We start from the raw sequence: 20645 nt of genomic DNA, 5'->3' as shown, positions 1-20645 counted from the left end.
TGAAATGGGTACAATGTGTGAAGCCCATTTCTGGTGTCCCCCGCCGTGATATTGCTGGAATATTGCTAAAAGCGGCGTAAAACCATACTCACTCACTGCCCTTGTGTCACGTCACAGCTAGCATCGTGTCAGGTCACAGCTAGCACCGCGTCACGTCACAACCAACCCCGTGTCAGATGACAGCTAGCACCATGTCACGTCACAACTGACTCCGTGTCAGGTCACTGCTAGCCTCGTGTCAGATCACACTACCCTCGTGTCACGTCACAGCTAGCACCATGTCACGTCACAACTGACTCCGTGTCAGGTCACTGCTAGCCTCGTGCCAGATCACACTACCCTCGTGTCAGGTCACAGCTAGCACCATGTCACGTCACAACTGACTCCGTGTCAGGTCACTGCTAGCCTCGTGTCAGATCACACTACCCTCGTGTCAGGTCACGGCTAGCACCATGTCACGTCACAACTGACTCCGTGTCAGGTCACTGCTAGCCTCGTGTCAGATCACACTAGCCTCGTGTCAGGTCACAGGTAGCACCGTGTCACGTCACTGCTAGCCTCGTGTCAGATCACACTAGCCTCGTGTCACGTCACAGCTAGCACCGTGTCACGTCACAACATTTCTGGTGTCCCCCGCCGTGATATTGCTGGAATATTGCTAAAAGCGGCGTAAAACCATACTCACTCACTCACTGCCCTTGTGTCACGTCACAGCTAGCATCGTGTCAGGTCACAGCTAGCACCGCGTCACGTCACAACCAACCCCGTGTCAGATGACAGCTAGCACCATGTCACGTCACAACTGACTCCGTGTCAGGTCACTGCTAGCCTCGTGTCAGATCACACTACCCTGGTGTCACGTCACAGCTGCACCATGTCACGTCACAACCAGCACCGCGTCAGTTCACACCTAGCACCGTGTCAGATCACAACTAGCATGGTGTCACAATACACTTTTACAGGTATGATAATATCTATAAAACTTTATTCATGCAATAATTACACGTATAACAGAACAATCGTTTGCACAATAACGTACGGGTTATAAAGTATGCCTATGGCCATTAGATTCATAATCCATACTCAAATTCAGTTTTCTGATTGTCCGATTTGAACTGACATAAAGAGAAATATTTTTCAAGTTGTTGGACTCAAATGAGTGAACTGAACTATATGTCAGGGGACGTCACAATGTGAAACGCATGTATAGGCCATCAACATTCGGAATGTGTGCGGTGATAACAATTTTGATTAATTCATACTAATCGGCGAAGAATGGTTTAGTGAAGGCTTGACAAGGAACAGATAATCAATACTCCTCATCAACCCGTACCTGACTGTGTAAACTCAGGTGTGCCAAAGACAACAGAAAACGCACATGGTTAACAAGACCTGAAACGTAGAGTCTCATGACTCATTGATATGACTGAGTATGGATTTACGCCGCTTTTAACACTATTCCAGCAATATCACGGCGGGGGACATCAGAAATGGGCTTAATACATTGTACCCATGTCGGGAATCGAGCCTGGGTCTTCGGCGTGACGAGCGTACGCTTTAACCACTCGGCTACCCCGCCGCCCCTGATATGACTATGTTGTATCATCATTAAGAATGGTAAAAACAACAACATAAGTTCACCCTTTTCGCCATACTGTCGGCGATGTCAATGCATATATCTATTTATTAAAGGCACCATCGCAATAATAAACATGAGCAATTATGACATGTAGGATGGAGGTTCACTGCTTTAAAAAACAGATAACATAATTTGAAACAAGGATATAATTTAATACAATATATATTATGAAATACATTTAGATATTGTGCATTATCTACACATGTTGGAAACAATGCAAATACGCCCACATCAGAGAAACTAATTCATTAAAGTCTTAAACAGCGATGCATAGTAAGCATACAGCTTAAAGGTTACATTTTTGTCAAAAGATGTTCAGATGTAGGGGAGATGTAGATGTAGGGAACAATGAAATCCATTCATCCGAATTGTTCGGTGAGAAATCGTTCAGGTAACAAAATTCTGTACGTTCTGAACAGGACCGGGAGGTAAGACGAATATGAAAACCCTAAGGCACTGACATCGCTGAGGTTATTTGTATTGTTTGTGTTTTACAAACGTCCTGCGCTTTATAATCCTGACAGAGTGGAATCACACCGCACCCATGTGGAGAATCAAACCCGGGGCTTCGTCTTTGCGGCGAACGCTTAACCACTCGGCTACCTAACCACCCTATATAAAAGACATCGGCGAGAGTATAAAAAGGCATATATAATATGTGTCGTATGACAAATAAATGACACATCATTCATACAAAGAAGGCCAAGGATATATATGTGATGTATTTAACAGGATCTACAGTGTAAGAACGTTAAAACAAAACGAACGAGCAAGGCATGTTTGCAAAACGTGACTAAGAAAACGTCATGAAAGACACTTCGGTGATGCTTGCTTTTAACGTTACTGTGATGGTCTGCACAAGCATAAATTACACAATATTAGCATATAATATAAACACTGTAAAAACACGCACATTGTCACACACTGGACGGAACTGTATCAATAAGATGCCTAACGAAGAACAACCACTGGCAGTTATTATTACTGTGCGGCCATATAGGAATTACAAAGTGATCAAAACATAGTTGGGGCTCATGAATATTTTTGTGGATATCTTTTTGCAGTGATCAGATTGATCACACAATTACATAAAACTATCCTCTATATATTCGTGATCCTTAACCTGTTTGTTCAGTATAACTACGCAAATGCTGGCGTTCAATGCCTGGCGTTTACGTTGTGCAACAGGGTCAGTTGAAGGTCAAGTTTCCTGCAAACGTGATCACGTAGAAACAATGCAAAAATCAGAAATATAATTCCAGTATAAACACTCGTCACAAACATGTGTAATAACATCAATTGTAAAGTTCTAATGGATACGCTAGACCACACAGATTTAATTAATGTTTACGACTTCATCGTGCGTGATGAGTAGTAGAACAGTTGCTGATGTAACAGATACATGATGGACTTCTGATGGCAAATCTCCCGGGTGCGACTTTTGGCATTGACATCAACATACAGATGACTATGTGTGGCTCAGAGACGTTCCACCATTTCCAGAAACCCTCCGCTGATGTAACCGTCCTCCTTTTCGTTCTTGCCCGTGTCAATAGTTCCGTTGACCCTGTTCTCTTCCTCTTTCTTTTCCTTATCAAACATGCTCTCAAACGAAGTTTCAAAGCCACCGTTTTCTATGCCATTAGGCAGTGATACCGAGGACACAGTATTCTTGGTCAGGTTGGTCTGAGAGTTGATGTTGTACAGCTTCTTCTTCTGTTTCGGCTTGTACTTGTACCAGTAGCACTCCAGGGCCAGCGTGATGAGAGCCAGGCCGGAGCCGATGACGATGACGAGGAACACACCGCCGATGTTCTTGATGCTGATGCCGTCGCTCTCGTTCTCGATCTTTGGGCACTCTTTTTGATCCTTTCTCCACCATTTGGTCTTCATTTCTTCCAGTTCCCTCTGGTTGATCAGTTGGAGGATGCTGTGAAAAGAGGGATGGAGGTCTTTCATTGTGCAAATAAAACACGAGTTTTACCAGTCTTTTCCATTATATGTGGCTTTTCTGGGATTTTATGAGAGGGTATTTTTGTCAGTCACTGCTACAAAACAACAAAGTTTTTTCCTGTGAAAGGAGGAACCGAAGATTATCAGGACAGGTTATTAGTTTTGTTTTGTTTTGTTGTTGTTTAACGCCGCACTCAGCAATATTCCAGGTATATGAAGGCGGTCTGTCTTGACCAGACAATCCAGTGATACAATGACATGCATCGACCAAGCCAGCGAGTTTGACTACCCGATTCCGTTAGTCGCCTCTTCCGACAAGCAAAGTCGCCTTTTACGGCAAGCATGGATTGCTGAAGACCTACATGTATTCTACCCCGGATCTTCACGGGTCGATTATTAGTTCATTACGATTTTAAATAGTGTATGACAAGAAAATGTAACACTATGTATAGGTTTGTATCAATGGATATCGTCCAGCGAGAGAATATCGTGGGTTTTTAGGGCGCTTTCAGCATTATTCCAGCTTTACCACAGCGAGGTACTCCAAAAGTGGCTTCACTCATTGAACTCTTGTAGGCAACTGAAACATATTGACCAGTGAAATACAATGTTTTGTTTGTTTGTTGCTTAACGCACACTCAGCAATTTTTCAGCTATATGACGGGGGGTCTTCAAAAACATCGAGTATGGACCAGACAATCAAGTGACTACCATCATGAACATCGATCCACATAATTGGAATGCTATGACATGCAATGGACCAAGTCACAGAGCCTGACCACCCGATCCATTAGGTCGCCTCTTACGACAAGCATAGGTATCTGGGACTATATTCTTATCCGGAATCCCCACAGGTCAGTGAAATAAAGAGCTTTTATAAGTAATCGTACATATTAGACAGCTGACTTCGGAGAGGCGACCCCTCCTGTACCGCCAGGGCATAGGGCTTCCTGGAGAACTCCTCTCCCACCTCCCACAGGTCGCAGTTCGTCAGGGTAGAGTACTTGTTGACGGTGGCATCCGCTGAAAGCGACACAACAACGCTACATTACCATGATAACTTCGGATCGACAATTCTTTTATCAATCTATTTAAAACTGCAGAGGGTGACTTTTTTACGCTGTAGCAAATTTCCAGGGAAAACACTACTGAGAACATTACACATTGTCCCCATTTGGGGAATAGAAAATCGAGTCCTCGGCTTGACAAGGCGATGATATAACCCACCAGAGTATCGCCAACCCGTTAAAGAAGAGAAAACTTCATGTATGAGGAATCGAACCAGGGTTTACGATGTTACGAGCTAAAGGCTTTTTACCACGAGACTACTTAAAGATTAACATATGAAAGCGAATGCCACTTAACGGAAACCAATGAAAACTTAAGGCTAATGTATGAAAGGGATTAACGCGTAGAGACACACCTATAAAAGCAAGTTGAACTTGAACCTCTGAAACCTAGTAAAGCTTGTGAGTACAAGTTAAAGACAAACCTAAACAAGCAAGTACGATTTTAGGGCTAACTTTGAAAAGTCAGGCAAAAAGACTAACCAATGAAAGCAAACTCTCCAGTCAGGACTCTTTCGACAGCCTCTTTCTTGTTACTCGGGAACAGGGACGTCTTCATCGTTTCCCACAGCTTGGTGTACTTGTCGCTAACCGGGTAGTCCCACACTGCAAGCTTGGCCCGTGACACCACGTCCAGGTTGTCATCTAGGGACATGTCTTTCCATATGCTGACAGACGAAAGTATACCATTAGTTGCAACTTACATACATTAGCAATACCAACATCTTCATCCGAGTGTATACCGTTAGTTGCAACATACATACATTAGCAATACCAGCATTTTAATCCAAATGTATACCGTTAGTTCCAACTTACATACATTAGCAGTACCAGCATCTTCATCCGAATGTATACCGTTAGTTGAAACTTACATACATTAGCGATACCAGCATCTCCATCCGAATGTAAACCGTTAGTTGCAACTTACATACATTAGCAATACCAGCATCTTCATCCGAATGTATGCCGTTAGTTCCAACTTGCATACATGAGCAATACCAGCATCTTCATTCGAATGTATACCGTTAGTTGCAACGTACATACATTAGCAATACCAGCATCTTCATCCGAATGTATGCCGTTAGTTCCAACTTGCATACATGAGCAATACCAGCATCTTCATTCGAATGTATACCGTTAGTTGCAACGTACATACATAAGAAATATCAGCATCTTCATCCGAATGTATACCGTTAGTTGCAACTTACATTCATTAGCAATACCAACATCATTATTAAAACGTATTCCGTTATCAGTAGAGAGTCCCATAAACTACCAATACTTACATCTTCAGCAGATTGTACACCGGTATTACCACAGAGAAACATACCAGCAATACCTACATCTTCCCGTGAATGTATCCTTGTTACCTTAGAGGCCTACAGACGAGCAATACACACATCTTCAGCTGGTTGTATACCGTTATTAGAACAAAGACTTATACACACACAATACTTACATATTCAGGTGATTTCATTGTTATTACCACAGATACCCATACACTAGCAATACTTACAAAAACTCATCAGCTGCAGCTTGTCCAACTGACATAAATCATCAACACCACGGTTTATACACCAGCAATACTTACATCCTTAAGGTTCATACACTGGCAATGCCTCAGCAGAATTAGATTTTTATACGTTTGTTCATAACCAAATACAATTATTATGATATTTGTAGCCAATTATCGCTTGTCCTCTTACCCGTAGAACTTGTTTTCAATATCCGCCATTCGCTGGAAGTAGATTTGAGCGTTGCTGCCATTCATAGGAGCGTACTTGACCTTGAACTGTTTCGAGAGGTCATCGAGTGACTCTATTGGTGTTTCCAGACGAGACACGGTGAGGAAGGCGGCCAGATTGGCAGTGTATGTAGCTATGATGATGAAACCAAAAAGCCACCAGGTGGCAGCAATCAGTCTCCCTGACAACGCACGTGGAGTCTCTCCTCCCCCTGAAGACCAACAAAGTGTTTAAAACGTATCATTAGAGATATTATACCAGAGAAAGACCTGGGACTAAATTGCACAGTATTAGTGTCAGTATTTGAGGCGCTATTTACTATTTTGATTACTTTTAGGAAATAAACCTGAAACACGTCCAATTTTAATTCTGGAAACCAATTTGTCCAGAAACTCTCGGTGCTGTAGTCAGTCTCGGACAAAGGTATTTACAAAGTTAAACATGCTATGTTCATAGGTATTACTAAGGAAGGAAAAATGGAAAACAAATGTTTCGAAAACTGAAACTTTAAACTTTGTCGCCCATGGGTAGGGTCATGGGCGAGAATATTTTCCTTTGCTCAAAATTCATGTTTTTGCTTTGCAAGGCCATAAACGTGTATCGTGACACATATTTTAACTCATGTTAACTTAATTCAACTATTCTATAGCGTTATAGAAATAATTCACCCATTGGCGAGAATGTGTTCCTTCGCTCAAAACCCATGTTTCGTTTTGGAAAATACAAAGAGGTGTGTCATGTATCATGTCACATAATTCAATTCATTTTAACTTAATTCAACTAAGTATATTAATATTTGTCTGTTCTTTTTAAAATTTGAAATTGACAATCTGACTTGAGTAAAAGCAAATTATTATTATGCCATACATTTTTATGTTTACCGTGTAAAAGTACACTTAAATGGTGTTAACAACAGCCTGCACCTACCCTGAAAAATGAGAACATCTGACACAACAAGAACCTACCCCGAAGAATGAGAACATCTGACACAACAAGAACCTACCCTGAAAAATGGGAACATCTGACACAACCTGAACCTACCCCGAAGAATGAGAACATCTGACACAACCAGAACCTACCCTGGAGAATGGGAACATCTGACACGACCAGAACCTACCCTGAAGAATGAGAACATCTAACGCAACCAGAACCTACCCTGAAGAATGAGAACATCTAACGCAACCGGAATCTACCCTGAAGAATGGGAACATCTGACACAACCTGAACCTACCCTGAAGAATGGGAACATCTGACACGACCAGAACCTACCCTGAAGAATGAGAACATCTAACGCAACCAGAACCTACCCTGAAGAATGGGAACATCTGACACGACCAGACCCTACCCTGAAGAATGAGAACATCTGACACAACCAGAACCTACCCTGAAGAATGGGAACATCTGACACAACCACAATCTACCCTGAAGAATGAGAACATCTGACACAACCAGAATCTACCCTGAAGAATGAGAACATCTGACACAACCAGAACCTACCCTGAAGAATGAGAACATCTGACACAACCAGAACCTACCCTGAAGAATGGGAACATCTGACACAACCAGAATCTACCCTGGAGAATGAGAACATCTGACACAACCAGAACCTACCCTGAAGAATGGGAACATCTGACACAACCTGAACTTACCCTGAAGAATGGGAACATCTGACACAACCAGAATCTACCCTGAAGAATGAGAACATCTGACACAACCAGGACCTACCCTGAAGAATGGGAACATCTGACACAACCAGAACCTACCCTGAAGAATGAGGACATCTGACACAACCAGAACCTACCCTGAAGAATGAGAACATCTGACACAACCAGGACCTACCCTGAAGAATGAGAACATCTGACACAACCAGGACCTACCCTGAAGAATGAGAACATCTGACACAACCTGAACCTACCCTGAAGAATGAGAACATCTAACACAACCGGAATCTACCCTGAAGAATGGGAACATCTGACACGACCAGAACCTACCCTGAAGAATGGGAACATCTGACACAACCAGAACTTACCCTGAAGAATGAGAACATTTGACACAACCAGAATCTACCTTGAAGAATGAGAACATCTGACACAACCTGAACTTACCCTGAAGAATGAGAACATTTGACACAACCAGAACCTACCCTGAAGAATGAGAACATCTAACGCAACCAGAACCTACCCTGAAGAATGGGAACATCTGACACGACCAGACCCTACCCTGAAGAATGAGAACATCTGACACAACCAGAACCTACCCTGAAGAATGGGAACATCTGACACAACCACAATCTACCCTGAAGAATGAGAACATCTGACACAACCAGAATCTACCCTGAAGAATGAGAACATCTGACACAACCAGAACCTACCCTGAAGAATGAGAACATCTGACACAACCAGAACCTACCCTGAAGAATGGGAACATCTGACACAACCAGAATCTACCCTGGAGAATGAGAACATCTGACACAACCAGAACCTACCCTGAAGAATGGGAACATCTGACACAACCTGAACTTACCCTGAAGAATGGGAACATCTGACACAACCAGAACCTACCCTGAAGAATGAGAACATCTGACACAACCAGGACCTACCCTGAAGAATGAGAACATCTGACACAACCAGGACCTACCCTGAAGAATGAGAACATCTGACACAACCTGAACCTACCCTGAAGAATGAGAACATCTAACACAACCGGAATCTACCCTGAAGAATGGGAACATCTGACACGACCAGAACCTACCCTGAAGAATGGGAACATCTGACACAACCAGAACTTACCCTGAAGAATGAGAACATTTGACACAACCAGAATCTACCTTGAAGAATGAGAACATCTGACACAACCTGAACTTACCCTGAAGAATGAGAACATTTGACACAACCAGAACTTACCCTGGGGCGTGAGTGACATCATACAGAACCAGATGCCTTCCTTCAAGGAGAACACTCGCGGCTCCGGGCCCTCCCCGTTCCATTCTCTCTTGCTGTTTTGGTAGCTGAAGGGACTAAGTTTGTCAAAGACGCAGATGAGGATGCTGAAGAGGAAGAAGGCCCCGATGATGCAGCCCCACACATCCTCGTCCAGGACGCTGAGGAACTTGACCAGGGAGTAATCAAAGCTGGGCTTCCTCATCAGAATGGTCAAGCCTACCAGATCATAGTAGGGAACGGTGAAGTCCACGACATTCTCCCGCTCTGCCATCACAGAGATTGGACCCACTGCTATGTCAGCTCTCTGAAAAATAAACAAAAGCATGTTAGTATCGTATCATGAACTTTATTCACTGTTAGATATTAAGCAACCTTGGCATCATATCTGTAGATGTCAGACGTTTTACATTATAAATGACCTCAGGACCTCAAGTTTCCTTGTGTTGGAATATGATTTTACTGAATGTTCAAACTGGACCCTACTTTACCTTCAAATTTTCTGCCTTCAGAAGGTAAACATAGAATGGTCGTTCCCTCGCCCGGGCCTATATAAATCATCAAGTCATCTTTGCATTTCATGTATTTATATCTTTGTATTTCTCCACATTGCCTGAAGCCAGCAATGTATTCTTTTTTCATACTTGTCGACGTAAGGAGACTGCGAGCGGTTATATTCAGCAGTGAACTTGTTCAATAGAGCTTTACATAGTACATCTTAACTGGTATTTTCTTTCAGTTCGTGCTGGTATTGTACATATGCTGCAGACGCTGGTAAGTTATAGCCGCTCACAGTCACCTGACAGCCGAGTTTAACCCGAATCGTATCCACGTGATCAAAACTCAAGGATGATGTTTATCGTTCACAAATGGATATTTCTTGAAAAGTGCACTTTTTGTAATTACTGTAAGTAATATTCCTATTACCGGAACGACTTGTTTTCACTCTATATATTTTACCATACACGCAGTTCTCTTTGTTAATTAATCATCGCAATATATCGAGATCCCATTTCAAGTGGCAAGGACTATAGTGCATGTCCTGTTGCCATCATCGAGACTATTATGTAACTGTGAGCAATTCTAAAAGCTGTTTGTAACATGTCTTTGAAAGGCATTTAGAAGTGATACACATAAGGAAAATTTATGGATGTCAACTTCTTTATTATGAATAAGTACATACTCCGAAACGTTGTGTTCCTCATATTAAAGAAGTTGACATCCATAAATTCTAAAGTGCAATCTGATTTTTAGCCAATCTGATCCTAACGACAAAGCTACGCGAGACTGCATATTAGTGAATTCAAGACATCGACTTCGAAAAGCTTCCAGATTCAAAAGGGCGAAAATGGCGAAATAGTGATGAAACTTATAGGAATTAATCAGTGGGGACATCATGATTTATGTGCTTGCACATATCACAATTTCCATTAAACACGTAAGTGCCATTGAGCAAGGAGGTTTGAAAACTCCATGTAATGGCCATAGTTTGGGATAGTGTCACGCATCATGTTAACAAGCGACGTGTCATGTTTAGTGAAAGTCACTGAAGTTTACATAACATTTCTGGAATTATTTAACCAGGCCTTTGATGGTGAAAACGTGATTGAAATTATTGAAAACTTGTAATCAAAATGAAATTTGATAAACATAAATGCTCTAAAGCACATCAACCAATTGCGAAATACAGACGCCATAAGCTGGCGCTAACGTCCATTGCTGAAAGGATAGGACAGGATTGCGTTTAAATCTGAAGCTTTTGATCTTTGCTTTTTATCAAGTGTGTACTTCTAATTGATCGAAACAATGCAACTTGTCCCCACGTCACCTTCTGAATGAGTTCGTTGATGAGTCCACTCCAGCTACCATCAGAAGCCATGGAGCCCACCAAGCCGTCAGGGCTGTCGTATATCTCATACGTAAAGCTCATCCGTTCGGCAATCTTGTCCAGCAGCTCAATACAGTAGCCGGAGTATGTGGGTTTAGTGCCGTTCTCGCCCCCCTCCTTGTACACAAACGGGTGCATCTGGAACATAAATATGCAAGAAATGTCCAAAAAGGCCTCATGTGTACACGAAAAACAACCTCTTTGTCCACCTATTGCAAAGGTTGCATTCACAATAATAATCATAGTAATAATAATAACATGGCAAATATGCAGCCCTCTCTTTTGAAATGTCACCCTTGCATCTCAAGTACCAGGTTGTCCGACTCCCCATTGTTCTCGGAGCCTTCAGTTTGGTAGCTCCCAATCTGTTGACTGACATTGGGAGAGTACCCGGATTTGCTACCAGGAATATAGCCCTTCTGACAATCTGGGTAATGCAGAAGGCTGCAGTGCTGGGGAGTCTTCACATTCTCCGAAACGTTCTGGGTGGGTTTGGCAAGGCAGCGCTTCCCAGTCGCTGTCTGGGCTGCGTATAGAGGGGACAAGGGCCCAGGGCCCAGGGCCCAGGGCTGATGATGAGCCTAACCAGCCTGACTGTGCCAGGATCACCCAAACCCTCTTTGCTGCATTTTTGTATTTTAATCTGTACATCATAACAACAAAAACAACAACAACAACAACAACAACCATTGCTATAATTTTGTTATGGGTATAAACAGCTAACTACCGATATAACCAAGTCGGTTGAAGGAAAGAACCAACCCGATCACCGTCAGGCGAGTAACGGGATCGGGTGGTCAGGCTCGCTGACTTGGTTGATGCAAGTCATCGTATCCCAATTGTGTTGATCGATGCTCATGATGTCAAACACTGGATTGTCTGGTCCAGACTCGATCATTGACAGATCACCATCATTTTGCTGGAAGATTGCTGATTGTGGCGTTAAACAACAATAGCTTTAAATGCCAAATGATGCGAGAAGTATTTATGACACAAGTATGCTTAAAGCGCTAAACCATTATGACCCCGGTCAATGAATCAGTGTGCTCTTAAATGTCATTTCTCAGCTCCAAGGGGAGTACACAACCCGAGCTGCCTGTGTCATCCCAGACATACCTATATTATTGGAATTTAACTCAAGGGGCACAAATGTGCATACAGGACTAATAAAATGCATTCCCAGGATCGGCTTCGCCGGGTGTTTCTTCTCTTGTGAATGAAAGCTTTTAAGCTACCCCCAACATCACGTTAGACTAACGCGCCCGGATATTGCTGGAAGCGGCGTTATATCAAATACACTCACTCACTCATCGTGATGGTAACTTACGCCTGGTACAGTGACGGCCCTGTAGTGTCTTTTGCTATTGGATTTGGTCAGGGACTGCACACTGAGGGACAGACCAGTCTGCTCCGTCCAGTTGCCGACCTGAAGAGTACAACATGGAGTTTTCATCATAAATAGAGGTGGGGAGCTGATGTTACCCTGTAGCATATTATCAGGGTAACGCCCGAGGTCTTCCATTCACTGCCCGACGAAGGAGGGCAGTTGAAAAGACCGAGGGCTTCTGCTAATGATAATGCCCGGAAGCGTTACCGTTATTATAGCTAAAATGGATGGAATTTGTTATCAAATAAAATATCGGTTTTGAAACATTTACTGCAATCAACACGAATGTCACTGACCCTTTTTTACAAAAATGGAAACGCCACAGAACAAACCAGATAACGTCACTATTCAACGTGACGTCACCTATACCTATACTATGACATTACCTTACACCGGGCGTGATAATGGCTCGCCGTCAAGCAATATGAGGACATTACCAAGTTACGGTAGCCCGCTCATCTCTGATAATATGCAGGCGGTTTAATGATAAATATATCCATTTTAGCTATGATAGCTGTTATACACACATCAGCTATAACAGCTGTCAAAGCTAATGGAGACACGAAAGGACATGTTAATATGAATACACAATGCCATTTAGAAAGTAGTCAAATGTAACAAATGTTATATTTGGGATAACACTTTCTCAGTTGTCTGACTTTCTTTTTTGTGGAAGCCTCGGTGGCTGAGTGGGTTAGATCGCTGACTTTGTGTGCTGGGGATTAGGTGCCTCACTCTGGCAAGTGTGGGTTCGAATCCCGGACCGGACTCAACCCCCCAAAAGTACTGTACTTTACTAAGAAAGTTTTATCCCATATATAACATTTGTGACATGTTAATAGTTAATAGCATGTAGGATTACAGCGTACTCTTTCTTTCCAAACGTAGTATTTTTTCAAAAAAGTATATACCTCATATCTTTCGCTTGTCAATAGGATTACATAGCACTTCTTTCTATCCAAACATGATATATTTTCATACAAGTATATACTTTAATCTTGTGTGTACCTTAATTATTCACCTCTAAATGTTTATACTTTATTTTCTTCATATCCGGTTACACTGACCATATTCTTCCTAATGTTGGTGTATGTTGGCCATATTCTTGCTGTGCTAGACTCACCATGTTCTTGCCTTGCTAGACTCATCATGTTCTTGCTGTGCTGAACTCACCATGTTCTTGCTGTGCTAGACTCATCATGTTCTTGATGTGATAGACTCACCATGTTCTTGCTGTGCTAAACTCACCATATTCTCGCTGTGCTAGACTCATCATGTTCTTGATGTTGTAGGCTCACAGCATTCTTGCTGTGCTAGACTCTCCATGTTCAGGCTGTGCCAGAGTCACCATGTTCCTGCTGTGCTAGACTCGCCATGTTCTTGCTGTGCTAGACTCACCATGTTCTTGCTGTGCTAGACTCGCCATGTTCTTGCTGTGCTAGACTCACCGTGTGCTTGCTGTGCTAGACTCACCATGTTCTTGTTTCTGACCAAGATCTTACTGATCTTGCTGCGTTACACTGTAGTACACTGACAATGTTCTTATTGAATAATTCTGACCTTGATCCAACTGAAGTCTACTGACTATATTCTGCTGTATTATACTGACCATGTTCTTGTTTTGGTCGTCCCCTCCTTCAAAGCCAATCTTGTTGATTTTCAGAGAGAAGTTATAGCGGAGAATGCCTTGTTGAAGGGACATTGCCCCAAACACTCCATTCCATGATATCTAGATGAAACAACATTTTACTGTTACATACACGATCAAATGTGTGTAAATTTGAATCTGTATCGACAAATTAAATCTACGAAATTTCCGAATTTCTTAGTTTGGGAGGTAAACCTAGAGGTTGTTACACCTTGGTGAGACGGGTATGGTGCAGACAGACCTAGAGACCAAGGGATTCGAACCCACGAATGTAGGTTTCTGGCACGCCTAAGGGACGTAACTCTCCGGGGAAGTCCTTAGATGACTCTGCCACCCGTGTTCGTATATAGTGAACTATGTGTTACTATTATACAATGACTACTATACAATTTCCAAATACCTCAAGCAAAATAGTGACTAATTAGATGCATGAAGGCTTTTCCACAGTCCGCAAATAGTCTAATTTGTAGTCGCATTTAGTGGCGGTAAATACGTTGCATGCTTGCAAAGCTCAGAATAATGTCCCATGCATGTATTCTAAAAGTGATGTTATGTTTGCCGAAACGTGCCCTTATCGTTACATTAACGCAAGTTTGTATGCTGATACCACTACATTATTTTTACCCTGCACAAATGCATTAGTGTGCTCTCAAATGTCATTCTCAGCTCCCTGGGGACTATACATGAGATTGATCTACTAAAAAGCCAATGGCCCTGTCAGGGAATGTATGTACATCTACAAATGAATACAAAATGCGACTTGCAATGGAGTTACGAACGGCTTGATTGATTACTAGTGAATGAGTGAGTGAGTATGGTTTTACGCCGCTTTTAGCAATATTCCAGCGATATCACGTCGGGGGACACCAGAAATGGGTTCACACATTGTATTCATGTCGGGAATCGAACCCGGGTCTTCGGCGTGACGAGCGAACGCTTTAACCACAAGGCTACTCGACCGCCCTGGTTGATTACTAAGATGGCAATACCTCTTTAAGAGCTTGAGTGATGTTCTGGCTCTGTTGCAAGTCTGTGACCTTCGGCTCGGAAACATTGTAGCAGTCAGTGTAGTTGATGGACCGGAGGTCGGGGAACTTGGACAGAGCCTTCTTCGTGATCATGCCAATGTCATATACGAGCGCTTCGTCTACCTGAATAAGTGATCGCATTACTTAGTTACCATGGGTGTTTGTTGTTTGTAAAACCAGAGTAAGCAATAGCATCCGCCATATGACATTGAATTTTAAGCAACTGACCTGACAGTTCAGTAATACATATTATGGGCCATGATCAAGACCGTCGGGCTACGATGACTCACAATCAACCAGGTCACCCAGCCTAACCATCTAATCCATTAAGTCGCTCCGGCGACAAGCACAGGTTGGGGGGGGGGGGGGGGGGGGGGCTGGAATCCACACGGACTTTCATAGCATTCATGGACTTTTCGGCAAATGCTAACATTTAGAATAAGTGAGTCACATAGAAGTGATGAATTTCAAATAAACTGGAAGAATCAAATCAAAATTTAAGTGTTTCATAAATGGATATTACAATTGAACTAATCAATCATTGTTATTTAACAAGAAACACATGAATCGTTGCAATATTATATTTTAACTAATCACTATTGTTTATTATATTACAAGCAACACATGAAACGTTGTAATATCATAATTTAACTTATCAATGTTGTTTTATAACAAGTAACATAATGATCATTGAAGTGTTACAATGTAACCAATCAATACTGTAATATTACAGATAACAAATGAAACGCTGCAATATTACAATTTAAAAAATCCATATTGTATTATATGAAGTTACACATGAATCGTTGCAATATCACAATCTAACTAATCAATATTGTATTATGAGAGGTAATATATGAATCTGCATTTTTACGAATGTAAATATTACAAGTGACACATGAATCGTTGTGATATTACAATTTAACTAATCAATCAGTATAATTTAACAAGTAACACGTGAATCGTTGCAATATTACTAATCGAATTCAATATGAATCATTCCAATATCAAAAAGAAACTTTGAATAAAAGCGACATATTTTTCCAATAATCATACGAAATCTCAAGCAAAAGCAGAGTCCATTGTACGATTCCGACTACATTATAAGCATGTGTACATGAATCACTACCAAATAGCAATGGTTATATTAAATAGTAACTCTATCGTCATTGCAGTATAAAACTGTAACTCATGATCAATGCCATGTTACGGGCAACCCATGGATCATTGCGAAATCAGAATGTTATAACACTTGAGTCATTGCAATATTACAACGGAACTCTTGAACAATTGTTATATCACAAAGTATCTAATCAGGAATTGAAATATTAAAATGTGACTCATGAATTATTCCAATATTACAATTTAACTCATGAATCATTCTAAAGTTACATTGTAAATCATAAGTGAGTGAGTGAGCTGGGTTTGACACCGCTTTTAACAGTTATTACAATTATATCACGGCGTGTCAGCTCAGTATAAGGGGAAAGACCGAAGTGATGCAGATCTCAGACGTTTACCACTTCGGTGAAACCTACGAGCACGTGGTGACAAACTTAGAAACATAATCGGGGCGAACCGGGACTCGAATCCACAAAAATAGGTTTCTGCATTGCGAATCGTGGCGCCTTAGACGAATAGGCCACCCGTGCCCCTTTGTAAATCATGAGTTATTGCAATCCATGTATTAAATTGTAACTCGTGTATTATTGCAATCCAAGTAGAATATTGAAACTAGTGAATTATTCGAACATATGTATTGAATTGTAACTCGTGTGTTATTGCAACACATGTATTAGATTATAACTCATGAATTATTGCAATACAAATAGAATATTGAAACTAGTGAATTATCGGAACATATGTATTGAATTGAAACCCGTGTGTTATTGCAACACATGTATTAGATTATAACTCATGAATTATTGCAATACAAGTAGAATATTGAAACTAGTGAATTATCGGAACATATGTATTGTTTGTAACGCATACATTATTACAAGCCAAGTATTATATTGCAACTCGTGAGTTATTGCAACACATGTATTGCATTGTAACTCACGAGTTATTGCAACACATGTCTTACATTCTTACTCGTGAGTTGTTGCAACCCATGTATTACATTGTAACTCGTGAGTTACTGCAACACATGTCTTACATTCTTACTCGTGAGTTGTTGCAACCCATGTATTACATTGTAACTCGTGAGTTACTGCAACACATGTATTACATTGTAACTCGCGAACTATTGCAACACATGTATTACATTGCAACTCGTGAGTTGTTGCAACACATGTATTACATTGTTACTCACGAATTATTGAAACACATGCATTACACTGGTGAATTATTGCAACCCATGTTTTGAATTGTGACTCAAGAATGATTGCAACACACATGTATTACACAGTAACTCGTAAACTATTTCAACATATGTATTACATTGTAACTCACGAATTATTGCAACACATGAGTTATTGCAAAGGAACCATGCAATCATATCCGCACATATAACACATATATGATTACTTACCTTCATGGAGGTCCTTTGGAGACCCAAGAACTCCTCATAGTACACGCTATCAGCAGGGTAATCCGAACTGGCAACGATCTCGTTGACCACTATTGCTTTCTGACACTCCCCACACACCAGCGTGTAGTCCTGAAACAGTGGTGGGAAACGCGATGTGTGAGTGAGTGAGTATGGATTTACGCCGCTTTTAGCACTATTCTAGCAATATCAAGGCGCGATGAAGGTAACTGTGAAAGTGTAGCATGGTGACGGTAACAGTGAAGGGGTGGCATGGTGACGGTAACAGTGAAAGTGTAGCATGGTAAAGGTAACGGTGAACGGTTGTCATGGTGAAGGTAAGAGTGAAAGTGTGTTATGGTGAAGATAACAGTGCGAGTGTGGCATGGTGAAGGTAACAGTGCAAGTGAAGCGTGGAAATGGTAACGATGAGGAGTTGGCATGGTGACGGTAACAGTGAAAGTGTGGCATGGTGACGGTAACAGTGAAAAGTGTAGCATGGTAAAGGTAACGGTGAACGGTTGGCATGGTGACGGTAACAGTGAAAGTGTAGCATGGTAAAGGTAACGGTGAACGGTTGTCATGGTGAAGGTAAGAGTGAAAGTGTGTTATGGTGAAGATAACAGTGCGAGTGTGGCATGGTGAAGGTAACAGTGCAAGTGAAGCGTGGAAATGGTAACGATGAGGAGTTGGCATGGTGACGGTAACAGTGAAAGTGTGGCATGGTGACGGTAACAGTGAAAAGTGTAGCATGGTAAAGGTAACGGTGAACGGTTGGCATGGTGACGGTAACAGTGAAAGTGTAGCATGGTAAAGTTGACGGTGAATGGTTGGCATGGTTAAGGTAACAGTGAAAGTGTGGCATGGTGACAGTAAAAGTGAACGGGTGGCATGGTGACAGAAACAGTGAAAGTGTAGCATGGTAAAGGTAACGGTGAACGGTTGTCATGGTGAAGGTAACAGTGAACGGGTGGCATGGTGACGGTAACAGTGAAAGTGTGGCATGGTGAAGGTAACAGTGAAGGGTTGGCGTGGTGATGGTAACAGTGACAGTGTAGCATGGTGACGGTAACAGTGAACAGTTGGCATGGTGACGGTAACAGTGAACAGTTGGCATGGTGACGGTAACAGTGAAGGGTTGGCATGGTGACGGAAACAGTGAACAGTTTGCATGGTGACGGTAACTGTGACAGTGTAGCATGGTTAAGGTAACAATGAAAGTGTAGGATGGTGACGGAAACAGTTCACAGTTGGCATGGTAAAGGTAACAGTGAAAGTGTAGCATGGTTAAGGTAACAGTGAACGGGTGGCATGGTTAAGGTAACAGTGAAAGTGTAGCATGGTTAAGGTAACAGTGAAAGTGTAGCATGGTGAAGGTAACAGTGAAAGTGTAGCATGGTTAAGGTAACAGTGAACGGGTGGCATGGTTAAGGTAACAGTGAAAGTGTAGCATGGTTAAGGTAACAGTGAAAGTGTAGCATGGTGAAGGTAACAGTGAAAGTGTAGCATGGTTAAGGTAACAGTGAAAGTGTAGCATGGTTAAGGTAACAGTGAAAGTGTAGCATGGTTAAGGTAACAGTGAAAGTGTAGCATGGTTAAGGTAACAGTGAAAGTGTAGCATGGTGAAGGTAACAGTGAAAGTGTAGCATGGTTAAGGTAACAGTGAAAGTGTAGCATGGTTAAGGTAACAGTGAAAGTGTTGCATGGTGAAGGTAACATGAACGGGTGGCATGGTGACGGGGACAGTGAATAGTTGCATGTCAGATATAACGGTGAAAGTATGAAGTGTAAACCTTTAATTCTAGGGAAAGTAATATGTGAATACATTTATAACTTTCCCTAGCATTAAAGGATTAAATTATATACTTTATATATACATTGTCAGATATTTGAACATAGATAGTTTGCAAGTATGCTTAAGTTGTGATCTCCATTTCATCTTCAGTTTTTCCAATCTTACACAGAGATGAATTTTTTGTGACAATTCGGTTGCAAGTTCAAGAGTATTGGGGGAGTAGCCTAGTCGTTAATGCGTTCACTCGTCACGCCGAAGGCCAGGGTTCAATTCCCCACTGGTTACAATGTATTGAACCAATTTCTGGTGTCCCTCGCTGATATTGATGGAATATTTCTAAAACACGCTAACTCACTCACACGAGAGTGCGTGGAAACATATTTCCTCGTCTTCCTAGTAGATTATAAAGTGATCAATATTTTTTTATAACATGCATTATAAAACGTTTATTCACAAGCAACAGATTGATTTATATTTGTCCTGGAGTTTTAGATGTCGGGGACATTTCACAAAAGCTCTTTGTCAATATGCCTTCTGTGTGGATCTGAGGCAGGGTAGAGATGATGGATGACGCAGGCTTCTGGTGCCAGGAAATATGTATGAGCCCAGCCATGGCATTGCCTTCCTCGCCATATGAGAGAACTATTAATCATATATAACTCGACATACATTAGGCGAGATGCAATTTTCAAGTGTGCTTTCCAATTGGAAAGAATGTTTGTAAAAACGCGTCCTTAAAGGAAGACTTATAACTATTTGTGGTATCCGTGGAGGTACAGTATGGCCGATAACTGCATGTTCATGCATGCAGTCAGATATGGCCTTCTTCGACATGTGGTATACACGGAGGAGGATCGTGGCCTTCAACTACATGTGGAATGGATGAAGGCAGATGGTGGCCTTCTTCGACATGTGGTATACACGGAGGAGGATCGTGGCCTTCAACTACATGTGGAATGGATGAAGGCAGATGGTGGCCTTCTACTACATGTGGAATGGATGAAGGTAGATGGTGGCCTCTCTACT

At 41.8% G+C, this 20645-nt stretch overlaps 1 protein-coding gene across 1 annotated transcript in view; it reads right to left on the bottom strand.

Moving 5' to 3' along the window:
* Positions 1-982: 982 nt before the first annotated feature.
* Positions 983-20645, bottom strand: part of LOC124138075 (ionotropic receptor 25a-like) — a 56922-nt gene continuing 37259 nt past the window's right edge. The window contains exons 6-15 of the mRNA XM_046504594.2: positions 17828-17956; positions 15256-15417; positions 14228-14347; positions 12559-12657; positions 11172-11369; positions 9308-9650; positions 6366-6615; positions 5143-5327; positions 4483-4615; positions 983-3569 (exon numbers count right to left, since the gene is read on the bottom strand). Coding sequence (XP_046360550.1) covers positions 3119-3569; positions 4483-4615; positions 5143-5327; positions 6366-6615; positions 9308-9650; positions 11172-11369; positions 12559-12657; positions 14228-14347; positions 15256-15417; positions 17828-17956 — 2070 coding nt within the window. The 3' untranslated portion in view covers positions 983-3118. The remainder of the gene's footprint in view (positions 3570-4482; positions 4616-5142; positions 5328-6365; positions 6616-9307; positions 9651-11171; positions 11370-12558; positions 12658-14227; positions 14348-15255; positions 15418-17827; positions 17957-20645) is intronic.

The sequence above is a fragment of the Haliotis rufescens genome, unplaced genomic scaffold, assembly GCF_023055435.1.
Source record: "Haliotis rufescens isolate VD_foot unplaced genomic scaffold, xgHalRufe1.0.p SCAF_12, whole genome shotgun sequence".
Classification (NCBI taxonomy): Eukaryota; Metazoa; Mollusca; class Gastropoda; order Lepetellida; family Haliotidae; genus Haliotis; species Haliotis rufescens.
Note: the sequence above shows the minus strand (reverse complement) of the source record. Positions and strands in the feature narration are given on the sequence as shown.